General features: G+C 48.4%; 1 protein-coding gene across 2 annotated transcripts in view; it reads left to right on the top strand.

Moving 5' to 3' along the window:
* Positions 1-20,646, top strand: part of LOC105484917 (potassium voltage-gated channel subfamily H member 1) — a 455,126-nt gene extending 434,480 nt beyond the window's left edge. For both annotated transcript variants that reach the window (XM_011747028.3, XM_011747026.3), the window contains exon 11: positions 14,854-20,646. In XM_011747028.3, coding sequence (XP_011745330.1) covers positions 14,854-15,711 — 858 coding nt within the window. In that variant the 3' untranslated portion in view covers positions 15,712-20,646. The remainder of the gene's footprint in view (positions 1-14,853) is intronic.
* Positions 20,647-21,563: the final 917 nt, after the last annotated feature.

The following is a 21,563-nucleotide window of genomic DNA, read 5'->3' as shown; positions in this document are numbered from 1 at the left end:
TGAATCAGTGGCACATGAGGGCCACATTCTCAGTAAAGGGAAGGCAAAACCTTCAATCCAGGGTGGGGAGAGGCAGGCATAGTATTTATTGAGCACTGGGGATGCCATGTGCTTTATGTACATTGTGTCTCATTTAACCCACATGCCTACTCCACAGAGCCTATTGTTCTCTTTACAGTGGGTACAAAAATGGAGCAGAGACTCACTTGGGGAGCAGAAGGTCCAAAATATAGGAACAGAGTGTAAGGTAGAGACCCAGCTGGAGAAATACGCTTACTTTATGTGGGTCCGTTGCACAGTAGGCTGGGAGATGACAGTGGTGCAAAGGAAAGAGAGTCTCATTTTCAAATAAAGGTGGGGAGTCCCTGTTCTCTCCTCCTAGTATCAAAGAAGAAGGGGCAGCTGCCTGTGGGCTCTGCAGGAGGATGCAGGCTGGATGGTAGGCAGGCACTGCAGCCCTCGGGCTCTGGTGGCAGATCAGCCTGGGTTCAGCCTCTTACTCACTGTGTACAGTCTTGTCCCCAGCTTCCTCCTCTCCATAATGGGAATGGTAATAGTGGCTACCCATAGGGTTGTTGTACAAGGTCATGGAAATAATGTATGTGAAGTGTTTAGAACAGAACCCAGTACGCAGGAGAGCCCAGCATCTGGCAGCCACTGTCATTATCAGGTGACATGGGGCTCCCTCCCCTCCGTGATTCTGGTACATAAAGGCTCATTTCTTTGCCATTTTGATGGCTCTATGCCCCCTTCTCTGCCCTTTCTCTTGTTGTTTCTTATTTCATGTTACCTTCCTAGTAAAATCCTTTAGCCAGAGATCCTTCTCTTTCTCTTTTACCTTCTCTTCATCTGGTTATGGTATATCTATTCTTCTCTTAGGGCCTTTGTCCGTCTCAAATGCCCTGTTCCCCTGGACTAGGAACCCACTTCAGCTTTCTCCAGACCCCATGGCTCTTGGGGATTTCCCGCGGGCTAAGCTGTGGGAGGTGCCAGCCCATGGTGGTCAGAACAGATCTTGGTGGGGGCAGTCCACAGTGTTTATTCTCCTTCTGCCTCCTCTCCAACCAAGAAAGCCAAGATTGGTCTTACCTGCTTCAAATATGTGGGCTGGGTAGCTTATAGGTGTGGAATGGGAAAGCTAAACTGTCCAGATCCTTAACTTAACTGTCCAGGTAGAGCTTTCAACCTCTAGGTCAACTGAAATACTTAAGGTTACTCCTGGAGTGAACACACCAGCCTTCCTATTCTATATTGGATTCAGTACTAACTTTTGCCATTTGTGTATACTGACAGAAGGAGAGAAAAGCAATCCACAAACTGTCTATCCATATACCTACAATGACAGCATGTGAAAAAATAAGTAGAAATGATACAATTGCTTGATATGCACCACAAGTCCCCTAATTTTGCATTATCTGCTTCCTGAAAATTAAAATGCCACTTTCCCAGATGCATTGATGTGGATTACTGTACCAGGAACAAGGATTGCTGGGCACGTGTGGCTGATGGAAGCAGAGGAGGGGCCTTGGAAATACTGCCCTTGGCAAACTGCATGGCCATGCTCCACATGGGGACTGGACTCCAGGAGTGAGGAGCCAGTAGTCCCTGAGCCCTGGCCATGGGCCAGAAGGATACAACCTCCCCGTACCCGCCATGGCAGTGAGTGGTAATAACATGAGTATACAGTCTGCCAGGGTCAGACTACGGATTTTGTGTGAATGTGCAGTTTGAGAGACAAATTACTTGCCTTGCTGCCTTGAAAAGAGGAGCACCTCAGTGCGTGATCTGGGATTGAAATCAATGCATCCCACGTCTCCATTTGGCAAGAGCATCTTGCAGGCCTGCAAGAAAGATAGATGAATATTCCTGAGGGAAAAGTTGAACTCTCAACCCCCAGGCCTGGAGCCCAGTCCCGCTGCGGGAGGCAGCACAGGGTCTGGGTTATCAGCAGTCACAGTTTAGCATAATCCTCAGAGGAGTTCAGTTCATGTCCTAGCACAAGCTCAGAGCCTGGCATAAGCAGGTATCCTGCCCATGTTTCTTGGGCCCAGCAGGAAGACCCTCTTGGCCCTCAGGTGCTCAGCTCTCTCCAGAGCTCTGGTGACCTTCCCAGGGAAGCTTCCCAAGCAAAGCAGCATGAATTTCTTCCCTTCCCAGGGCCCCTTAAGCTCTGGAACGTGTGGGTTCCCAGCCCTGGTGGCAAAGTTTGGATATCAGCAGACTTGGGTTCTGGTCACCCACTGACTGACTGAGTAAACCATCAGCAAAGGACTTCTCTAAATTTGGAATTCTTAACTTTGAAAGAGGAATGAGAATTAGTTTCAATTTCACAGGCTTGTGGTTGAGAGTTGGAAGATAAGTTATGTAAAATGGTTAGCATCAACCTGCTCAGTAGATGGCTGTGTGTTACAGTTTCACCCAGGGCCACAGTTGGGCAAGTGATGATTCATCAAAAGACAGTACTTCTAAGATAGACTTGGATAAAATTCTGCCTCCTTCCCTGCACAGGCCTCTATGCGGGCTGTTCTCTGAAAGCTTTAGGAACAGCAGATCCTCTGAATGAGGAAAATAGACTGAGTAGCAAGGAAGAAAAATGCCTTTTCCCCAAGTCCTGGTAACCAAGGAAACCAAGAGACATTCAAAGCCTTGATTACTGACAGTGGCAAGGGTGACATTAGCCAGTGCCCCCCATAAAACGAGGACTGGGTTACCAGGTGGGAGTTCAAGTGTCTTTCTTTCTCATGCTACTAGTTTTTTGGGAGAAAGGTATCAGCTCCCACTAGGTTTCAGTGGGAGCGCCTACCCCCTTGCTAGGCTTGAACCCGAGCTCCCTCCCGCACACAATCACTCAGGGCCCAGTCAGGAAAACAGAAACTGAAACTATACTAATTTTTTAAGAGAGGATTTAAATCATGATGTTGGAGTTGAAAGGCTAAAAGAGCAAAAAGGAGATGCTGAGGACACCCAGGGATTAATAATGGAAATAAACAGCATTCTCTACCAGGGCTGGGAGCACAAAAGGGCAGTATTACCAAAACCTAGGAGGCTGGAGGAGGGGCCCTAGCTTTGGTGAGTGGGTGTTCCATGCAGCCCTCTGAGAAGGGGTGTTGCCTATCTTGTGCCAGGACCTCTGAGGAAGAGGCACGTGTAGCTCCTCCCCAGACTTCTGGAAAGAGCGCTTGGCTTGACCCGTGTCCCAGAGAGTGGGGAGAGCTGTGGAGCTGCACCCTGACTGCCCAGGTACACAGCTGAGAGCTGAAGAAGCTTGTGCAGGGAGTGACCAGAGAAACTGCTGGAGAGTGGGGCTAAAGCTGACCGGGGCTGCTGGAGCCATACTACAGGAGCTGAAAGCAGGGAGGAAGCCCCTTCTATCCTCCTCCCGCCTATCAGTCTCCTGCCAGAGCTGCCACTGGTAGACCCTAACAGGAAACCAGCCGGCAAGGGAGTCTGGGTAACTTACTGGCCGGTGCCTAGCCAGTAGAGTGTGGAGGGCGGACTTGGTGCTAATTGGCAATACATAAAGAGCTGATGCACACATCCCGGGGCTCACTGTCTCATTTCATCCTCACAATATTTCTCTCTTGTAAAGCATATTATTTCCAAATTATAATAGACAAAGATAGAAGTTAATTGACTTGCCCAAGTCACGCAATCTGTCAGTCCCCAAATAGTTACTGAATGTTTGCTGTGTGACAAGTACCCTTCTAGTTTTGGGACCACAAAAATGAACAAGGTAGAGTTTATTCTAGCAAGGAGACTTGTCTTATTGAGGGAGGGAGGGACAATGGGAGTAGGGAGATAATTCAAACACACAAAGAGATAGATGAATATATTGGTAGTCTCAGGTGCTAAAATTGAACACAGTGTAAATATACTAGGTGTTAATGGGAGATAGGTTAGAAATGGTCCAGGTCCTAAGGGACTGATGTTAGCACTATATACCAAGAACTCAAGTGAATGACCAGTTACCATTCTGAGTCACCATCACATCTGTAAACTGGGAGTAATGCTCTCACAAGTGGAAAAGTTCCTCATGAAAGCACATTCAACAGAGCATCTCCCAGAGCTGCTGTCATGACTAAGCTGGATAAAGTAAAGGACTTGAGCCGCTGGCGGCAGCTGCTCAGGAACTCTCCGTTGCCCCCTCTCATTAGGAGAGTGGCGTCATGGCCTGGTGGCCCCGTCCATGGCTAAGAATAGAGCAGTGCCAACTCTGTAAATCAGTGTCAGCATTCTAAAGAGAGGTTGGATTGTTCTAGAACAGCCTCTGAACCACCATCCTGACTCCAAGGAGAAGCAAACACTGTATGGGCGCTGTCTCCCATCCCCCCTTCCCTTTCTCATTCTCAGTTGGTCCTTCTGTAAAATGCAGCTGTTTCCCAGATCAGCTCAGGCTGGGAAAGCTGTTGGATCATCAGCTTCTGAAAGGAAGAGTCTTAGCTTTCTTTAAATGTGGACCAGCTATCTCATACATTTCATACATTGCTCTGTATTCAGTAGGCACTGCATAAAGAGTGTTTGAATGGCTGATCAGAGCTGTTTCCTTGTTTAATGAAGTTTCAGAGAGAATATCACCTCTCCATAAAGAAAGGACCTGAGGCTTAAAACCCCAGTCAGAAATTTAGGTTTGGTCGAAGAATGGACATACAGAGCCGTGAAGTCCTGTGAAATCCATCACAAAACAGGCTCTCCCCAAGGGGCCTGGGACTAGGGACTGCCCAGCTCCAGGGGGATTCCCTGGGAATTTTGGACTACAGACCTCACTGGCTGAGAGTTTCTTCCCCACCTAGGGGACAGGCTGTGGCTCTGCTCCCCACTGGGCATATTCCCTGCAGACAGAGGGCTCAGGCAGCATGGATAGGATTACTGCCCACTCCCACCACCCTTCAGCTGTTTTTGGCTTCAGATCCAGTGCCTCAGGCCTCTACCCAGGATAGGATACCTGTCAGTCACTAAGGGGGAAAAAAAAAGCAGAGGGAGAGAGGGCTGGGAGTAGCTGGTAAGAGGAGCTACGTGTGCAGCTGGTACACTGGCATCGAGAAGGGGCATCTTGTCTGCTGAGCACGTGTGTGTGTGTCCTCGAAACATGAGTATGAAATATGTCCTATGTGGCTGCCTTACCCTGTTTCCCCTGTCTTTACTGGCATGATCGTCATTCTAGGCTTAGGGCACTGGCTCTCAAATAGAGGTGGAGACTAAAGGGCAGAGAGGGATGCAAGGAGAGTAGTGCCTAGATGTGTATTTGGAAAAGCTCCCCGGGAGATTCTGTCCCTCTTACTGGTTGGCAAGTGCTGCTGGAGGTGGGGAGGGCAGGGGTTCTAGGCTTCCCCATTATGCACTGCCTGAGTGAAGGGGCAAAGACAGGAGTCCTGAGGGCTGCCCACTGGGGCCACATGCTTCAAGGAGCTTTTAATGGAAGTAGGAAGAGGTTCAAAGCTCCAGTCTGTAAGACTTGTCCTCCTTTGAGGGATCAGAGTGGAACCTCTTGGGAGTGGAGACATAGGCAGGCAAGCAGACTCCTAAAACTGCCTCTGGAAGGGCTAAGGGAAGGCCTGTGTTTTGCACATGCTTCCGTCTGGTTCCTAGGATGGGAGACAACATTAGGGGCCAAAGCCCTCTAGGAGTTAGTAGCATGTGTTTCCCAGGGATACCCACAAGGCTGCAAATGCCCCTCAGGGACCTAGGGCAGGTGAGGCCACAGGTTGAAGTTGGTCTGTCAAAAGAAGATGGCCACCAGTCTAGGCAGGGACCCTTATGAGAGTGAATAAGATGATGCCTGAGTCTTCATGGGATGGCACTGATGGGTTGGACAAGTCATTCTTGATTCAGGTTCAGGTTAATGAGGTGCAGAGTTTGCAGATTGTATTTGTTTCTCCTTGCATCATGAACTGGTGTGTATGTCTAGAAGCGGGCCATGTTGTGTTTTATCTGCCCGTTCCTCTGCTTCCCTGGGCCATCCCCTCTATATCTGTCACTAGCTTTAGTCACAGTCTTCTACCTGGCCTCTCTTCAGTTGCTCCTCCCACCCACCCACGTGGGGTTCTGATTCCTACTGACCTGATTATCTACTTCACCTTCACTGAAGAAGAACTAGGTGGGAAGGGAGACTGCTCTGGCTAGGACAGTAGAGTTTGAGGGGTCTCTGAAACACTGATGTACCCATGCTCAGTGTGGGAATATTCAGGCTGGGACTAGAAAGAAAAGCAGCATTGGTTTATAAATGTGAAGGAAGGGGGGCTTCTCTCAAATGTTATTTCATTGCAACTCCACAGGAAGAAGAAGTAGGAACTGTACAGAAGACAACTAAGGCTTTGAAAGATCGAGTAATTTCCTCAGGGTCTGAAACCAGCACACGGCGGGTGTGGGCACTTACATCCATTGTCTTGTTGGCTTCTATGCCGGCCTCAGCTGCGTGAGGATAAATACTGAAGCAGAAGGGAGAACAGCTGGCGAGGCCTAAGCGCAAAGGGCAGGGCTGTGGACAGGGCCTCCGTTAGGGGAGGGAGAGAGGAGGAAGTGGTGAAGCAGACCTTGTGTTCTAGTTTGAGGGCTGCCATACAAACGACCACAGACTTGGTGGCTTAAAACAAATTGCTTCTCTCTCACAGTTCCGGAGGCCAGAAGTCTGAAATATAGTTGTCTACTGCCTTGGTTCCTTCTGGAGGTTTGGGGAAGGATCCATTCCAGGCCTGTCTTAGCTTCTGGTTGCTGTCAGCAATCCTTGGCATTCCTTGGCATTCCTTGGCTTGTAGCTACATAACTCCAGTATCTACCTCCATCTTCCCCATGGCCTTTCTCTGTGTTCTGCATTTTTCCCTGTCTCTTGTAATGGCATTCATCACTGGTCTAGAGCCCACTCTAATGCAGGATGATCTCATTTTGAGATCCTTACCTTGCTTACATCTGTGAAGAACCTTATTCCAAATAAGGCTGCCTTCTGAAATTCTGGGTGGACATGCCTTTCGAGGGTCACAATTCAGTCCACTACACTGAGGGAGCACAAAACAAGGAGAAGGTGACAAATGTGACCCCTAGTGAAATGCCAGAGGATAGCAACTCCTGCACAGCAGTGCCATCTCTTCCTTGAGTAGCAACCCAGGGGCACATCTCATTCTCTGGGTGGCACTGAGAAGGAAAGATACTCATCTTGGGTTTGAACCTTCCTGAAGAAAAAGGAACAGGAGCATCTGTGGGAGTCTTTCAGGCCCCAGGTTGGTCTGTCAAAAGAAGATATGTCCAATCCACCTACTGCCCATGTCTGCCAGTCTAGTGGGGACCTTAGAGGAGTGAATAAGATGATGGGATGGCACTGATGGGTCAGACAAGTCATTCTTGATTAATGCCAGAAGAAAGTACAGATGCTGCATGGTGATGGGAGGGGCCTGCCTGTTAGCAGTGTGCTGAGAGCCAGTGGACCAGGTCCCCTGAGAACAGAACAGCTCTAGCCTCTAGGGTTTTCCAGGATAAAGGCCACTGGGACATCTGTGCATTCCTACTCCTTCTGCCTAGTGCTGGGCCCAGAGGTCACGAGTGGTCAACAGGGTAACTGGTAACCTCAGCATCCTTCAGGGAGGCAGGATTTTCCAATAAGCCAAACAGTTGGGCTCATGTGTTGCTAGCCCTCTTTTTCAACTTAACCAATCAAAGTCTGGGCTCCACCCTAAGTCATTGGTTCATCCTGACAAATTAAAACACCACATAGCCTAATGCATCTAAAGAGGCATTCCCTCTTTAGATCCTCTGGGAATCTTGGCTTCTTGGCCTCTCGCCTTCCCTTGGCCAGATATTCTACTTCCTAGTGCTGCCCCTGAATTCTTTAGAGAAGTTGCCAATGGACAAAGACGGAGAGACACTAGTGGAGGTCATCAGCCTATACTGAGAGAAACTGTCCTTTGCCCTAAAACCCAAGGCATTTTCCCTAGAAGAATGGCCTCAGACATGGTGTGGGCAGGGACTCCAGTTGCCCAGGTTTGGCTCACAGCTCCACAGCTTTGTCCTCTTGGGCGATCACTTACTCTTTCTGAACTTGGTTTCATTATTTGAAAAGTGAGGATAATAATGTACCCACCTGCTGGGGTTTCCTCGAGGATGGCACAGGTCCAACATTTAACACAGTGCCTGGCACATCAGAGCTCTCCATCAGCATCAGCTCCTCTCACCAGGACTGCCACCACAAAGACACTGTTCTTCCCTGGCTGGCGTTTCTGCCTTTGTGTCTTGGCGTGGGCTGTTCCCTGTTTGGAATACCCTCACCCAAATTCTTTACCTTTTATACCTAATTCTAGCGCATCCTTCTAGAATCATCTCAAGGACCGCCCCCATAAAGAGTAATACATAATACATTTACTGAGCAACCATTAAATGTCAAGCACTCTCCTTAAGGGCTTACTTACATTATCCAACTTAATCCTTATAACAGTCCCGTGAAAGCAGTTGTATTCTGTGCTGAAACTGAGGTTTGGGGAACACGATCCAAGTCCACCTGACTTCCAGCGTGTGCACATGCCGTCACTCCATGCTGACTCCACAGGCTCCTGCCCTCGCCCTCCCACCCTGGGCCTACTTTAGCACTCTGTGCTTATGATGTGGGTTTACTGCTCTGTCTCCCAAGCCTGGCATCCCCTGGAGGACAGTGCTGTGCTTTGTTCCCTCCAGCCTCAGGCCAGGGCAGCACACAGCCTTAGCTGAACTGGCCTGGGTCCCTCTGGGGCCCCCTCCCCTCCTCGAGGCTCAGGGCCTCCCATGTTCTGGGCTGTCACGTATTCATCATGATACCAAGTAGAAAATGTAGCATTTGATTCCATTATAACAGAAGTGATCTTTCTGAGGGGGTTGAGAAGTGGCCTTTTCCAAAAGTAAAACCCAACCAACTGCCTTATCCTATCTGCCCATCTGCAGTTTGTTTTTCCATGTTTTAAGTTTCTTAAATGGCCCAGTTTGTTAACCTTCATGTTTTATGCTCTGCCATAAAACCAGGCAGGGTGACTGGTGGAGGAGGCTGGTGGGTGAGGAAACCACAAGGAAAGCTACGTCAAGTGGGCCTGTGGGGATGTTAGGGCCCTTCTGACGCTCGGCCACTCACGGTGCTTGAGTCAGCACCAACAGGGACCCCAGCTCTGGGACAAGAGGCCTGGCTCCTACTAGCAAGGAGCTATAGAGTGTGTGCGCCCTGCTGAGTGCTCTCAGACAGTGGGTGCTCAGTAAATGTTTGCTTGGCTTTATGTCCCCCCACTCTAAGACAGCTTTTTGTCAGATCTAAGAAAGAAAGAGTTGAAGGTGGTTGCGGGGCCTCCCCGTTTCCTCTCAGTCATCCTTCAGGGACCAGAGGCTGAGTGAGAGACCAGGGTCATCCCCCACTCCAATCCCAGGTAGCACCTAGGAGGGCTGAGTCTGGCTAGAAGTGTGAGTACAGGCAGAGAGGTGCGCAGGAGGCTGGTGTGTGTGGCCACACTCGTGTGAGCACAAGTCCATGCACAGGGGACAGCAGAGTAGCAGTGACCTCACCATCCATCCATCCAGGGGTTCTGAGAGCCTAGTCAGCAGACCTGGGTCAGGCTGCCCATGTCAGAATCACTTGGGAGCTTGCTGCAAATGCCAGTTTCTAGCCCTGCCATGGGAAATTCTCACTCACTAGATAACCTCTTCAAGGGGTTCTGAAGTGCAGCCAGATTTCAGAACCATTGATCTGGTACAACCAAGGAAGGATATAACTTTCCCAAGGTCACACAGTGACTAGTCAGTGGCAGAGCTAGGACCACTCCAAGCCAGTGCTCTTTCTACTGTTGAGCATTTCAGATTGGGGACATGTGTCTGAATCCAAGAGAAAATCATCTAAATCCCTTTTGATATATCCATAGATTTCGATGACTCATACCTCAGCTCATTTATGCAAACCACTGAGGATTGACATTACATATGTATTTTTATTCCACAATCTGAGTTCTTTTAAGTAACTGTGCGCCCACTTGGGTGCCCTCCTCACATTCTCTTGCTGCCAGAACTCCAGCAAGTCCATTCCCCTCCTAGGCCTGCCTTTCCCCCATGCATGAGACCCCGAGGGGATGACTCCTCCCCTTGGCCTGGTCCTGGCTAGGGCTTGAGAACAGGTTAGGCTTGAGAGGAGCCAGGCCCTCTTAATGTAACCCAGAAGAGGTGGTCGACTATCCTGGCTCACGTCAGATTCCAGGGGTATTGGTTTTTCAAACCTAGTAGAAAATAATTACCAAGAAATCCCTATAGCTTAAGGATCTGAGTGTCAATTCCATTCAGCTCAACAACCATTTTAGTCTTCCCAGACTTAGTGCCGTTGCTTGGTGCGAGCTTAGAGGGATGCCAAGTTGGATGAGCAAGGCACAGCAGCGTCCCTGCCCTCCAGGCGTCCTCTGTCTCCAGGTTGCAATAAGTCATGAGCTGCTCAGCATTCTGAGCAACATGTCAGGCTAGAAAAATATATGCCCCTGTGGGCTGGCAGGACTCTGGCTGGATCCAGGAAGGATCTGGACTTATCCCATTACCAGTGCCTTGAAACCATGCCAAGAACAGAGTAGTTTTCTATCACCAGGGCTGGGCCTTTTCCAGTGCAACAAACTCTCCAGACAGACCCCAGCACTTCTCTGTTGGTGTGGTCCCTGACTAAGGATCTGTGATGTGAAGAAAGAAAGCAAGAGCCAATGAGCAGTTGTCCTCATTGCAAAAATGTTCATCTCAGGGGTACTTTTAAATGTCAGTTCCCTGAGCTCATGTAAGAGTTCAAAAATAAAATCAGCCAGGCAGAGATGATGAGATCAGTATGAGGTCAGTCTGCAATGAGGATGAGTGAAAATGGAAGTCCTTTAGGATTTTATTTTCACACCATCCTTCAGGAGCCTATGTGTGGTGCATAGAGAAGTTACCTGTGATCTCTTTTTGTCTCTCCCCATTAAACCACAAACATTAGAAGCAGATTTTTGGAGGGAGGGCAATATACATCACTTCTTTTGGCTTCACAAACGAGGATGGCTATAGCCACAGAGTTTGGATTGACCCTGGCCTGTCTACCAGGGGGTAATGCATCTGCAATGGAGTCCTCAAATCTCAAATTCCAGGGGCTTAGCGAGTGAGTTAGAGATAGGGGGTCCCCTTTAGCTGGAACAGGAAACATCTGCCCATCTGTCAGGGCTATACACAAATACAGAGAACATCCCATACCCTACACATTGATATAATTTTAGTGTTTTCCAGAGGGGTTCTTTCATTCAAAAGAGAGGATCTGGGGGAAGTGGCTTAAGAAATGCTGCATATAATGTCTTCCTCTTAGACATTCATAAGGCACATTAGCGTGGTAAGGCTCTGAGAAGTCCTGCAGTAAAGCAACCCATTTAACACTGCGGCTCAAACGTACCTAACCTTGGAACTTCTCCCACCTCATAGTACCTATTAGAGCGTCATGGAATACTTTGGACAGACTTGTTCCCCAGACCTCCATCCATCACCTGTCCAGTACAGGGAGCATCCTGGGTTACGGAGTTGGGAGTCATGCCCATCATTCCCAGGATACACTCTTGCCATGGGAAGCTGTGGAGCATCTCCAAGCAGACGGAGAGCTGCTGTGGCTGGTGCTGGTGGCACAGACCTCATTGTCATGAGTCATACAACCACTCCTGCCCACTCAGATCTAAAATACTTGGCAAAATGCGTGGTCATGGCTGCCTCTGAGACACACTCCATGACTAACTTCTCCAGAAAAGCAGTTGAAGTTAGTAAGCAGAGCCCTTGACTCCAGATCAGCAAAGCTGTCAGACCACATCAGCTCTGTAAAAATTCCTTTTGCCTTGTCTCCTGGGGGTGGCAGGTTTTACCTCCCTGATTCTCAAAGGAAGAACCAGGCATTTCTGCAGGATAGGAAGTTCTTCCCTGGCTCACCTGTCCATTGGTTGAGACAGTGACGTTCAGGGGGGCTGCCTATCACACAGGATGATGGAGGGCAGCCTAGGATGACACTTTGGAAAAAAAGCCTGCACAGATCCAGAGACCCGTGGTTCCACCAACAGGCCCTGTCTGTGAGTGCCTGAACTGCCCACATCGACCACACAGTCATAACACCTGAATATGCTGGCTGGTTCAGTCCAGGATTCTGACCCATGGGGCCTCTGGGGGACAAGCACAATGTAGCCACACCCTCAAAGAGGAACTCCCACTTCCCCTCCGAAATGTCCACCATGAATTATGTTAAGCCTCTTTGGATCAGTTTTTTGTTGACTCCTCAATATCTGAAGAACTTCCTTTTCATTAGTCTTAGAACATCTCAAGTCTCAGAGGCTGCCCCTGACCTTTGATGTTGAGAGATGTGTGTCCAGGCCAAACTCTGCTTTTTATAACATTGACTATGACCTCTGTGATTTCATCTTTCCAGGAAGAAGATACTATCCCACGGATTCATTAGCCAATATTTATGTGTTCTACATTGCACAAATATTTATTGAGGGCCTGCTAGGTACCAGGCACTTTGAACAGCTGGAAATTGGAAACAAAACGGAAAATCATTGCTCTTTCAGGGCAAATAATAAGCAAACATTTAAAAAGTAAAAAATACAATGTGACCTCCAAAGTACTGTTCTGAGCCCTCAGGGACCTTTTAGCGGGATAGGATATGTTTGTGTTCAGGAATTGTTGCTTACAAGGAATAGACCTGCCCAAACTTGCTCAAGTGAAAAAGGGGGATAGTGTTAGGAATCAGATATCCTGCAGATATAAAGGGCAGGAAAAGAGCAATGAGCTCTAAAAGCCATCATCTCTCTTGGGTACATTCACATTCTCACCCACTTTCTCCTTCCTCTTTTCTGCATTCCTTCCCTCCATTCCACCTTCCTTCCTATTCTCTTCTCTCTCCTCCCCTCTCTAAGAAGGCATGTGAGTAGGCAGAAGAGAGTTGGCCTCTCTACTACAAAGGGATACAAGATAGAGAGTAATCAGGACAGAAGAGCAGTCAAACTGTAGAAAGGGCCATTGGAGTGGGGAGGTAGGAGGATAACTTACAGCACATTGAAATCAGCGAAGACTTTCTGGAGGAGGTGCATTTGCGCTGGGTCTTGGTGTGAAGAGGATTTGGATGCCCAATGGAGAGCAGAGGCCATTCCCAGAACAGAGTACAGCGCGTATAGAGGCATCCAACTCAGAGCACAGAGAGAAAAGGGTCCCAATCACTCTACTTCAGTCGTCTTGTTGGTCATACCTGAGAACCTACTGGTGACAGCACAGGGCAGGGCCTCTTGGAGGAGGTAGGGCAAGTTGCGTGTCATCTTCAGCTGGGGGCCTTGAAAGGGCGAGGACAACAGGAGCCATTTAAGCATCTCCAGTGGGCCAGTGATTTCATATAAGTCATCCTGTATCAGCTTTATACCAAGTCTGAAAAGTAGAGATTTTCCTCACTTTTTAAGGAGGAAGCTGAGACTCAGAAGTTAAGATACCTGTGTGAGGTTACATGGTTAAGTAATGGGGCTGGGACTTAAACTTAGTTCTTTCTGACCCCAAACCCCTGCTCCTGGCATGACACCATGTGTGCCTCCCCAAGACCGGTGGTCCTATGGCAAGTCCCTGGGACAGGTTCTGGGTGGGTCTAAGTTGCCTGCCCAGGGCACAAAGTTTCCCAGATTGGGATGATGAAAAAGCTGCTGTTCTCCCTTACCACAGTCCTCTCCTCTACTTCTACACAATCTCAATACCTGTAGTCCTCAAATCAGAAATTTACACTAAAAAGACAACCTATTACAGGTTGCGTCTCACAAATTCAAACATGATGTGGGTCAAAACATGTCCCAGAGTCTAACTGGCACATGCAATATAAGCTAGAAATTATGGGGCTTTCCCATAGTCAGATGCTGACCCGGGGAAGGCCCCCGTAAGCTGTGGCTTATGCTGCACTCAGGGCCAAATTCATGAGTCTGTTTTGCTGATGGTCCATCCTCTGCGTGAAGTATTGTTATCATTAGTCATTACCTGCTGGCCACCTAATGGATCTGGGGTTTGATACCTTGGGTACAAGTCCCCTCTAGGCAACTTACCTGTTAGGTGATATTTAGCCACTCTGAGCTGCGGTTTCCTTATGTCTGAAATGGGGATAATAACAGGTGTTCCAGTGACTTCACAGTGCTGTCAAAAGGAATACATGAAGTAACATTAAAGTGCCTTGTGACCTGCAAATCAGTGTCCAAGTGTGGGTATTATTGTTAGGACAAGTTTATGTTCAACTTTATAGACGTTAGTCTACTGTAAGCTCACCAAGGACAAGGAGGACTTCCGTGTGAGACTGGCTTTTACTTTTCACAGCCAACCACATTCACTTAGGGTCCAGATCTGTGGGTGGCCTTGGAAACCTTAGCTGTAGCCTTGCCAGGGGACTTTCTTGCCCTGAAGTATGGTTTAGACCAGAGATGCTCCAGCTTTTGTGCAGAGATACTAATGGAGTAGGTCTGAAGTGGGGCCAGAAAAATGATATTTGAAAGGCTCATGAGATGATGCTGAATTGCAGACAAGGACGGATTTAAGGGAGGCTAGGACAGTTTCCTGGGAAGATGCTCTTTGGATTCTTCAGCCTCCTGGCATGTGGGGAGGGAAAAAAATGGGATCTGTTCCTCTTGAAGGGAATGACAAAGGGAGTCAATTACCTGCTGTTGGAAAGCTGGGAGTCAGTGTCAATAAAAGGAGGGTGAGGTCAGTCATAGAGAAAAGCCTCGTGAGGCCTTGCAGGCTGTGAGCCCCAGCCTCTTGGCAGCAGGTGGACTGGAAGGAGAGGGCCATGATAGGCAGAGGGGCTGAGCTGGGCTGCTGCAGCCAGCATGTGGCTAACATGGCATGTCGTTCTCTCTCTCTCTCCAGATTGTGTTCCGGAAGATCAGTGACGTGAAACGTGAAGAGGAAGAGCGCATGAAACGAAAGAATGAGGCCCCCCTGATCTTGCCCCCGGACCACCCTGTCCGGCGCCTCTTCCAGAGATTCCGACAGCAGAAAGAGGCCAGGCTGGCGGCTGAGAGAGGGGGCCGGGACCTGGATGACCTAGATGTGGAGAAGGGCAATGTCCTCACAGAGCATGCCTCCGCCAACCACAGCCTCATGAAGGCCAGCGTGGTCACCGTACGTGAGAGTCCTGCCACGCCCGTGTCCTTCCAGGCAGCCTCCACCTCCGGGGTTCCAGACCACGCAAAGCTACATGCACCCGGGTCCGAGTGCCTGGGCCCCAAGGCGGGCGGGGGCGATTGTGCCAAGCGCAAAGGCTGGGCCCGCTTCAAAGATGCTTGCGGGAAGGGTGAGGAATGGAACAAGGTGTCCAAGGCTGAGTCGATGGAGACACTTCCCGAGAGGACAAAAGCATCAGGCGAGGCCACGCTGAAGAAGACAGACTCGTGTGACAGTGGCATCACCAAGAGCGACTTGCGGCTGGACAACGTGGGTGAGGCCAGGAGTCCCCAGGATCGGAGTCCCATCCTGGCAGAGGTCAAGCATTCTTTCTACCCCATCCCTGAGCAGACGCTGCAGGCCACAGTCCTGGAGGTGAGGCACGAGCTGAAGGAGGACATCAAGGCCTTAAACGCCAAAATGACCAATATTGAGAAACAGCTCTCTGAGATACTCAGGATATTAACTTCCAGAAGATCCTCTCAGTCTCCTCAGGAGCTGTTTGAAATATCGAGGCCACAGTCCCCAGAATCAGAGAGAGACATTTTTGGAGCCAGCTGAGAGGTCTATTAAAAGAAAAGTCAGAGACAGACACCTACAACCTTGCCGTGACCACCATCCCTACCACACACGTCCACATGACCAACAATTTTCAAGTAGGCTTTTCCTGACAGAAAAAGTGGGGCCAGTGGCTTAGACGCGCTCTTTCTCTATCTGGAAAAAGATACGGGAAGGGTAGCGTGCCCCTACCCTGCAAGGTGGCAGCTGCATCTGAACCATCTTTGCACAATTTTGAAAGAAGGGACATGCTGTCTAAAGGGTATTTTCCTTCATTTTTAATTTTTTACTACCATGATATTTGTAAAAGATAAACTACCAGAACAGAGCAGCAGCCATCTGGGGACTGGTGGGAAAGTGCCGAGAACCTCTCATGTATATACCATGCTGGGCTCCTTTGCCAAGACCCCCAACGGACTGTGGTGGGCCAGGGACTTCCCGGCATCCCCGTCCTTGTACAGCCTGTGTCTGACATCACCATGTTCTCCTGTAGTTGTCATTTGTAACTAGCTCGGGACAAGCGGAGCTTGAGGGACAGGAGGGTAGAGCCCGGAAACTTTCTGTCTCATGGTTAAGGCCAGAAAAGCAGCTGCAGGTGTGGTGCATGCCGCCCATAGACATTGGAGCTGGGAATCCTCAGGTCTCCTTTCCCAAAGGTGATGAGGCAAGGGTAAGAGCTGGAGAGGGGTCCTTAGGATCCAGGGGTTCTCTGCGGTGCGGCCCACAGCCTGCTCCTCCGGGACAGTTGACAGGGAGGGCTCTGGAGTCCCCAGCTGAGCCTCTGGCCGTGCTCCATGCCGCTGGCCTCACACACAGGCTCCCTTGCCTCTGTTCCTTCTTGGCCTCTTCCCAAGTGTCCCCGTGGCATTCCTCAGGGTATGGAGCATCGGCAGGAAGGGTCATGAGCCCAGAGTTGCTTTATTAACAAAGCAGACACACACAACCTCAGAACTGTAGCAAGTGCTATGTTTATACTTTGATTCTCATTGGGATTGCCCTGCAGACCTTTGTATTTTGTTCGCCGCACGGGGTCATTATAGGCACTTGGGAGCCATGCTGGGCCTTATTTTAAAGCCAGTCTCTCTATTTCCTACTAAAGTCAGTAGGATTTCAAGAGAAAATGGCAAAAGATTTCAGGATCATGATTGTACTCTCTTCAGGAGCTGGAAAGAGAACGAAGCAGTGAGTTTCCAGCTATCTCTGTAAGGTGATGGAGAAAAGTGGCCTTGGAGCCGTGGCTCCCAGTGATGGTCACAGGGCTGCATATGGGCCATCCGAGCCCTTATGCCACGATGCTTGGGGACAGTCCACTGCCTCGTGGTCACCTAAGTCAGGTTATTCATGTGCTTGGGCTTCTCTCAATGGCATCTGAGAAAGGAAAGGGGAGAAGTGTCTTCCAGGCACAGTGGAGCTGGCCAGGGCACATGCCCTAGAGAGAGGTGTCAGGACCCCAAATACTGACAAGCAAGGTTAGAAGTTCAGCTCTGAAGAGTCAGCTTGGAGGGAATGGAATTAGGAGTACAGGTGACAGCATGGACTTATCCAGGGAGCTTACCTTTGCCTATGTTAGATGGTGACCCCATCCCTGGTACCTCTGCCCTACCAAAGATACTCAGTGTTTCTGAGAGCCTCTGGTCCGAGCCTACCCACCACCCCACCCCGCCTCGCCTCCTTAGTCCTGCCCAGTGCTCACGGTGAGTCCCAGGGCTGGGCCCTCGGTTGTCTGTGCAAGGCAGGGCTGACCTCTCCTGGTTCACAGGGTTGGCACAGATGGCCCTGGGAAGCCAGGGCCTGCGAGCTCAAGGGAGAGTCCTGCTCCAGGAGCCCTAACCTCATATGTAGCTTCTCACGTGAGGCTTACAGGGGCTGCCCCTAGCTTCTCCAGGCTGTGACATAATTAGATTTAGCCTCAGGTGGCGGCATGCAAAGAAGAGGAATTCTAATTTCCTAAGGCCGAGTCACAACTGTCTGACTTTGGATAAAGCTATGAGGCCTTCAGCCTCTTTCACCTGAGAAGCTGCCAACCAGTCCTTGGGTAAGAGCCCGTAAAATATCTGGAATCCCATCTGTTGGCTGCCCCCTAACATTCTAGTCTGCCATTTCTTAAACATGCTCCTCAACCTGCTTCTGAAGTTTAGGAGCCACCACTTTTAAGGCAGGGTAGGCCTCTAATCCACCCCCAAAACCCAGCCTCAGAAGCACCTGCCCCTGGAGACTTTTTGTTGCCTCCCAGCTCTCCGGGGACTTGATGGCAGGCTTCTTGTCCAGCACTCCATAGCCAATGTCAAGAGGCCCTGCCACTTCCCTCCAGCTCTGCCTGAGGGAGATGGATGTCCATGAAATCTCTCAGACCTCTGGGCATGAGGGGCAAAGACGATGTAAGGCTTTGAAGTCCAGACATGTTTTAGGGTGGAATGTAGCTTTGGAAATGCACTCCGGAATCAGTGCAAACTGGGCTCATGACTGGAAGCCAGCTCCTGCGGCAGGAATCTGTTCCTCTTGGGGTCACAGGTGCACGTGTGGGTGCGTGGGCTTTATTCTCCCGTAATCCTCCCTAGGATTGGAGGGATTTTTTGCTGTAATTGTTTTCTCTGAAAAAACATTGTGTAAATGAGCCAAACCTTTCTCCCTTCCTTTTCACACCATGAACTTGGCCGCAGGCTGCTTTGTGCTGCCTTCCCATGCCAGGATGCCACTCTGGGTTCCCGAGCCAGGACCATGTGCCTCAGACACCACTGACCTGAGCCTTCCAGTATAAACCATTATCTGGTGGCTGGAGAGAGATTAGGGAAACAAAAAGTTACTAGGTATGGGACAGAACATTTAGACTTCAGAAAAAGTATGCCAAGAGAACAGATTTGCCCAGGATGTATGTTTTTCCTTTTTGAGGAGTGGGGGCATGATATGTGGCACCATTGTCTAGTAAGTGCTATTTGATTTCTACTAAATTCTTTGCTTTGAATGTCATTCATACTGAAGCTCCATTTCCCAGAGAATATCCTGACAGGCTGCTTTGAAGTGGGGAGGTCTTGTCCCTGTCACTTGGCTGCTGGTTGAACATGCTCCTCCCGGCTGATGGAGGGGGTGGGTTTAGGGTTAACTCTGAGAACTGAGATGGTCAGTGAGGTGGTGTTTGTTCTTGGTGGGGGGGCACTGACTCCAGCAATGGGCACTGCCATCCCATATACTTACAAAGGGCTCCTCCACTGGACATGACAAGATAGCCAAAGGACAGAAACAGAGGGGACCATTTGGTTGAAAAACCAAATTATCTAGTGTACAATTAATGCAACTCATTGCATTAATTAATGCAATGCTACATTATGCTAACAAGGTTACAACATTAATGCTACAGGATAGCCCAAGTATTTAAAAAACTGAGCCCATTTCGCAGCCTTCCAGCAAACTTTTGGAAATACATTTCTTACTTGATTTCTTCTTGTTATCCAATCCCTGGGGGCCTGTTTTACCCTCAACCTCTTTGATCCAGTGTGCTGCTGTTGGCCAAACATCAGCCCTTTTGCTGGAATCCTCCTCTTTCAGAAGTGGGGAGGGCTGAGCAGGGGCAAAATTGTACTACACCACCCCATCCCATTCAGCAAACTTCCTCTCCAAATCCTTAGTTGGAAGGTATTATACCAACTGTCAGGCTCTTTGTCTGAGCCCTTGTGGGGACTCTAGGAATATTAGGTATAGGAAGATCCTCATTTTCCCTTGTTGCACTGACCACTCTGTCTCACATGCATACTCTGGGAAATTTTAGGAGCCCTGGTGGAGATAGATACACATTGCTGATGTGCATTTGATTAATAGATTGTACTATGTCTTGCAATAAAGACGTTTAGCCTTAAGACCCTTGAATGGAACTCCAGCTGTGATAGAGCTGCCAACGCCCCTTCCTCTCTCCTCCCTTATCACCTAGTGTTGCTTAAAGAGGAGGCCATTGAGGGCACACTTGATGCCCCAGACAGCCTCCCTCTGTTGCTAAATCATTGTTATTGCTCTATATACTGCCTTCTCACTCGCTTCAATTAAGATTACCTTCACCAGCTCCTGTGCCCTCCATCTGGAGGAGACTTCATGATCCTCTCAGCACTGACTGCAAACAAACATCAGAGAAAAAACCATTTTCTCACCAAAGGTGTTCATGTTGAGAAGTTTTAATTTCTACCCCCTACAGCTCAAAAGAATCAATGTGAATTTATCTGCAGCTTAAATTCAAGTGAAACTTCATTCTCATGTAAGCATATCAGACTTACTTATTCTGGAACCTCTAGAACTGGACTTGAATTCCCTGCAGGTGCCAGAGCGGTGGGTGCCCTCCCTGCCTGCCATTAAACTTTTCTTACAGCCCTTGTCTCTTTATCTATCTGGCTTCTGAGTCATCCGATGGATCCATTAGTTGTTCAATGAGAAGTTCACAGATCTCGTATCAGGATATAAACTGATCTTACGTTAAGAAGGATGCACCCTCCCCTAATGAATGTATTCTCTTTATATTCCGATGCTGTATTTGTGCATTAGTTGGAGACTGTCCACATCCGACGTTTCGCCGGCACCTCAAGGACACTTCTACTCATGAGCAGTTCACCATTCTGGGGCTTCTCCTTATATTAATATGCTTTCCATTGAGTCCTGCCAAATCCTTTATTGGGTTTTTCTTTTTCCTTTGCATCTGTCACTTTGTCCAAATGAGCATGAATAAACAAAAGTGTAAATGAGCTGATACTATTTTTGTGGTCAGCTGAGGATGCTGCCAAGAACACCACTGTATATCTGTGGCTTGGGAATGTTAAGAGGAACGTGCAGGCCCCTCCATTGATGATATTCCCTTCTCAACATTTTTAAACAAGCACAAATGATATTTGTAAAAAAAAGTTTTATTTATTATGGTAATAAACTATTTTATACATGATACTTGCTTTTGCCTTTCCTTAATTTTAGGTCACTGAATTGGCTGTTCTGGCCTAAGATGACATTTGTGACCTAAGTTGTGACCTAGGATGGTATTTTCTATTCAAGAGTTTGGGAAGCTCTTATTTGGACAGCACTTACAGTTTTTTGAAAACTTACAGTTCCAGATTCACCAAGACTGTGTGTCAAAGTACCAAATAGTGAGAGAATGGACATGAACGTATGTGGCTGTACGATCTTAAGGTCCAGCTGCAGTTGCTGTACAAGGACACAGATGTTGACCTCAATGCCTGGTATCACGGAAAACCGTATGACACATGGATCTGATACACCAGAAGCTGACCACCCCCCCCTTACTTAGATGTACACTTTTTTATTTTGAACAATTTGGATTGAAATTTGTATAAAATATCTTAACGTTTCCCTCGCACCTTTTAAAACATAGTATGAATATAACAATCTTTTTTGAATGACTCAGTGTCTACAATATGAGCTCTGATCTGTGCTTTACACTTCATTGATAGTCTCAGAAGCTATTAAGGTAGCTTGCCTCTAATCGAAATAGTCCCATACACCAGCATGGTTTCAGTTTTGCTATTTTAATAGGTATTGCTTCCTGCTCATGGCAAGGCTCCACAGTATTGCCAACCTGAGTTCTTATTTACCATCCACTGGACCACTTTACAAACATGGCACTTCTCTTATTATAGACAGTGTAACTTAATTAGGGGATGGGGAATCTGACCTACAAGCCTCTGCTTGATCTTATAGGATCACAGTAGGGGTACAGTATTTTTAATGATGTTTCCTTACATTGTGTGCAATGTAATGTTTCCTTACATTTTGTGCAACTGATTTAATCAAATTGCACAAAAGCATTATAAAAATAATTTAAGGGTGATATTGTTTAAAATTCCAAATTATTGATGTTTGTTTCAAAA

Source organism: Macaca nemestrina, chromosome 1, assembly GCF_043159975.1.
Source record: "Macaca nemestrina isolate mMacNem1 chromosome 1, mMacNem.hap1, whole genome shotgun sequence".
Taxonomy (NCBI): Eukaryota; Metazoa; Chordata; class Mammalia; order Primates; family Cercopithecidae; genus Macaca; species Macaca nemestrina.
This window is presented reverse-complemented; position numbering and strand designations above follow the sequence as displayed.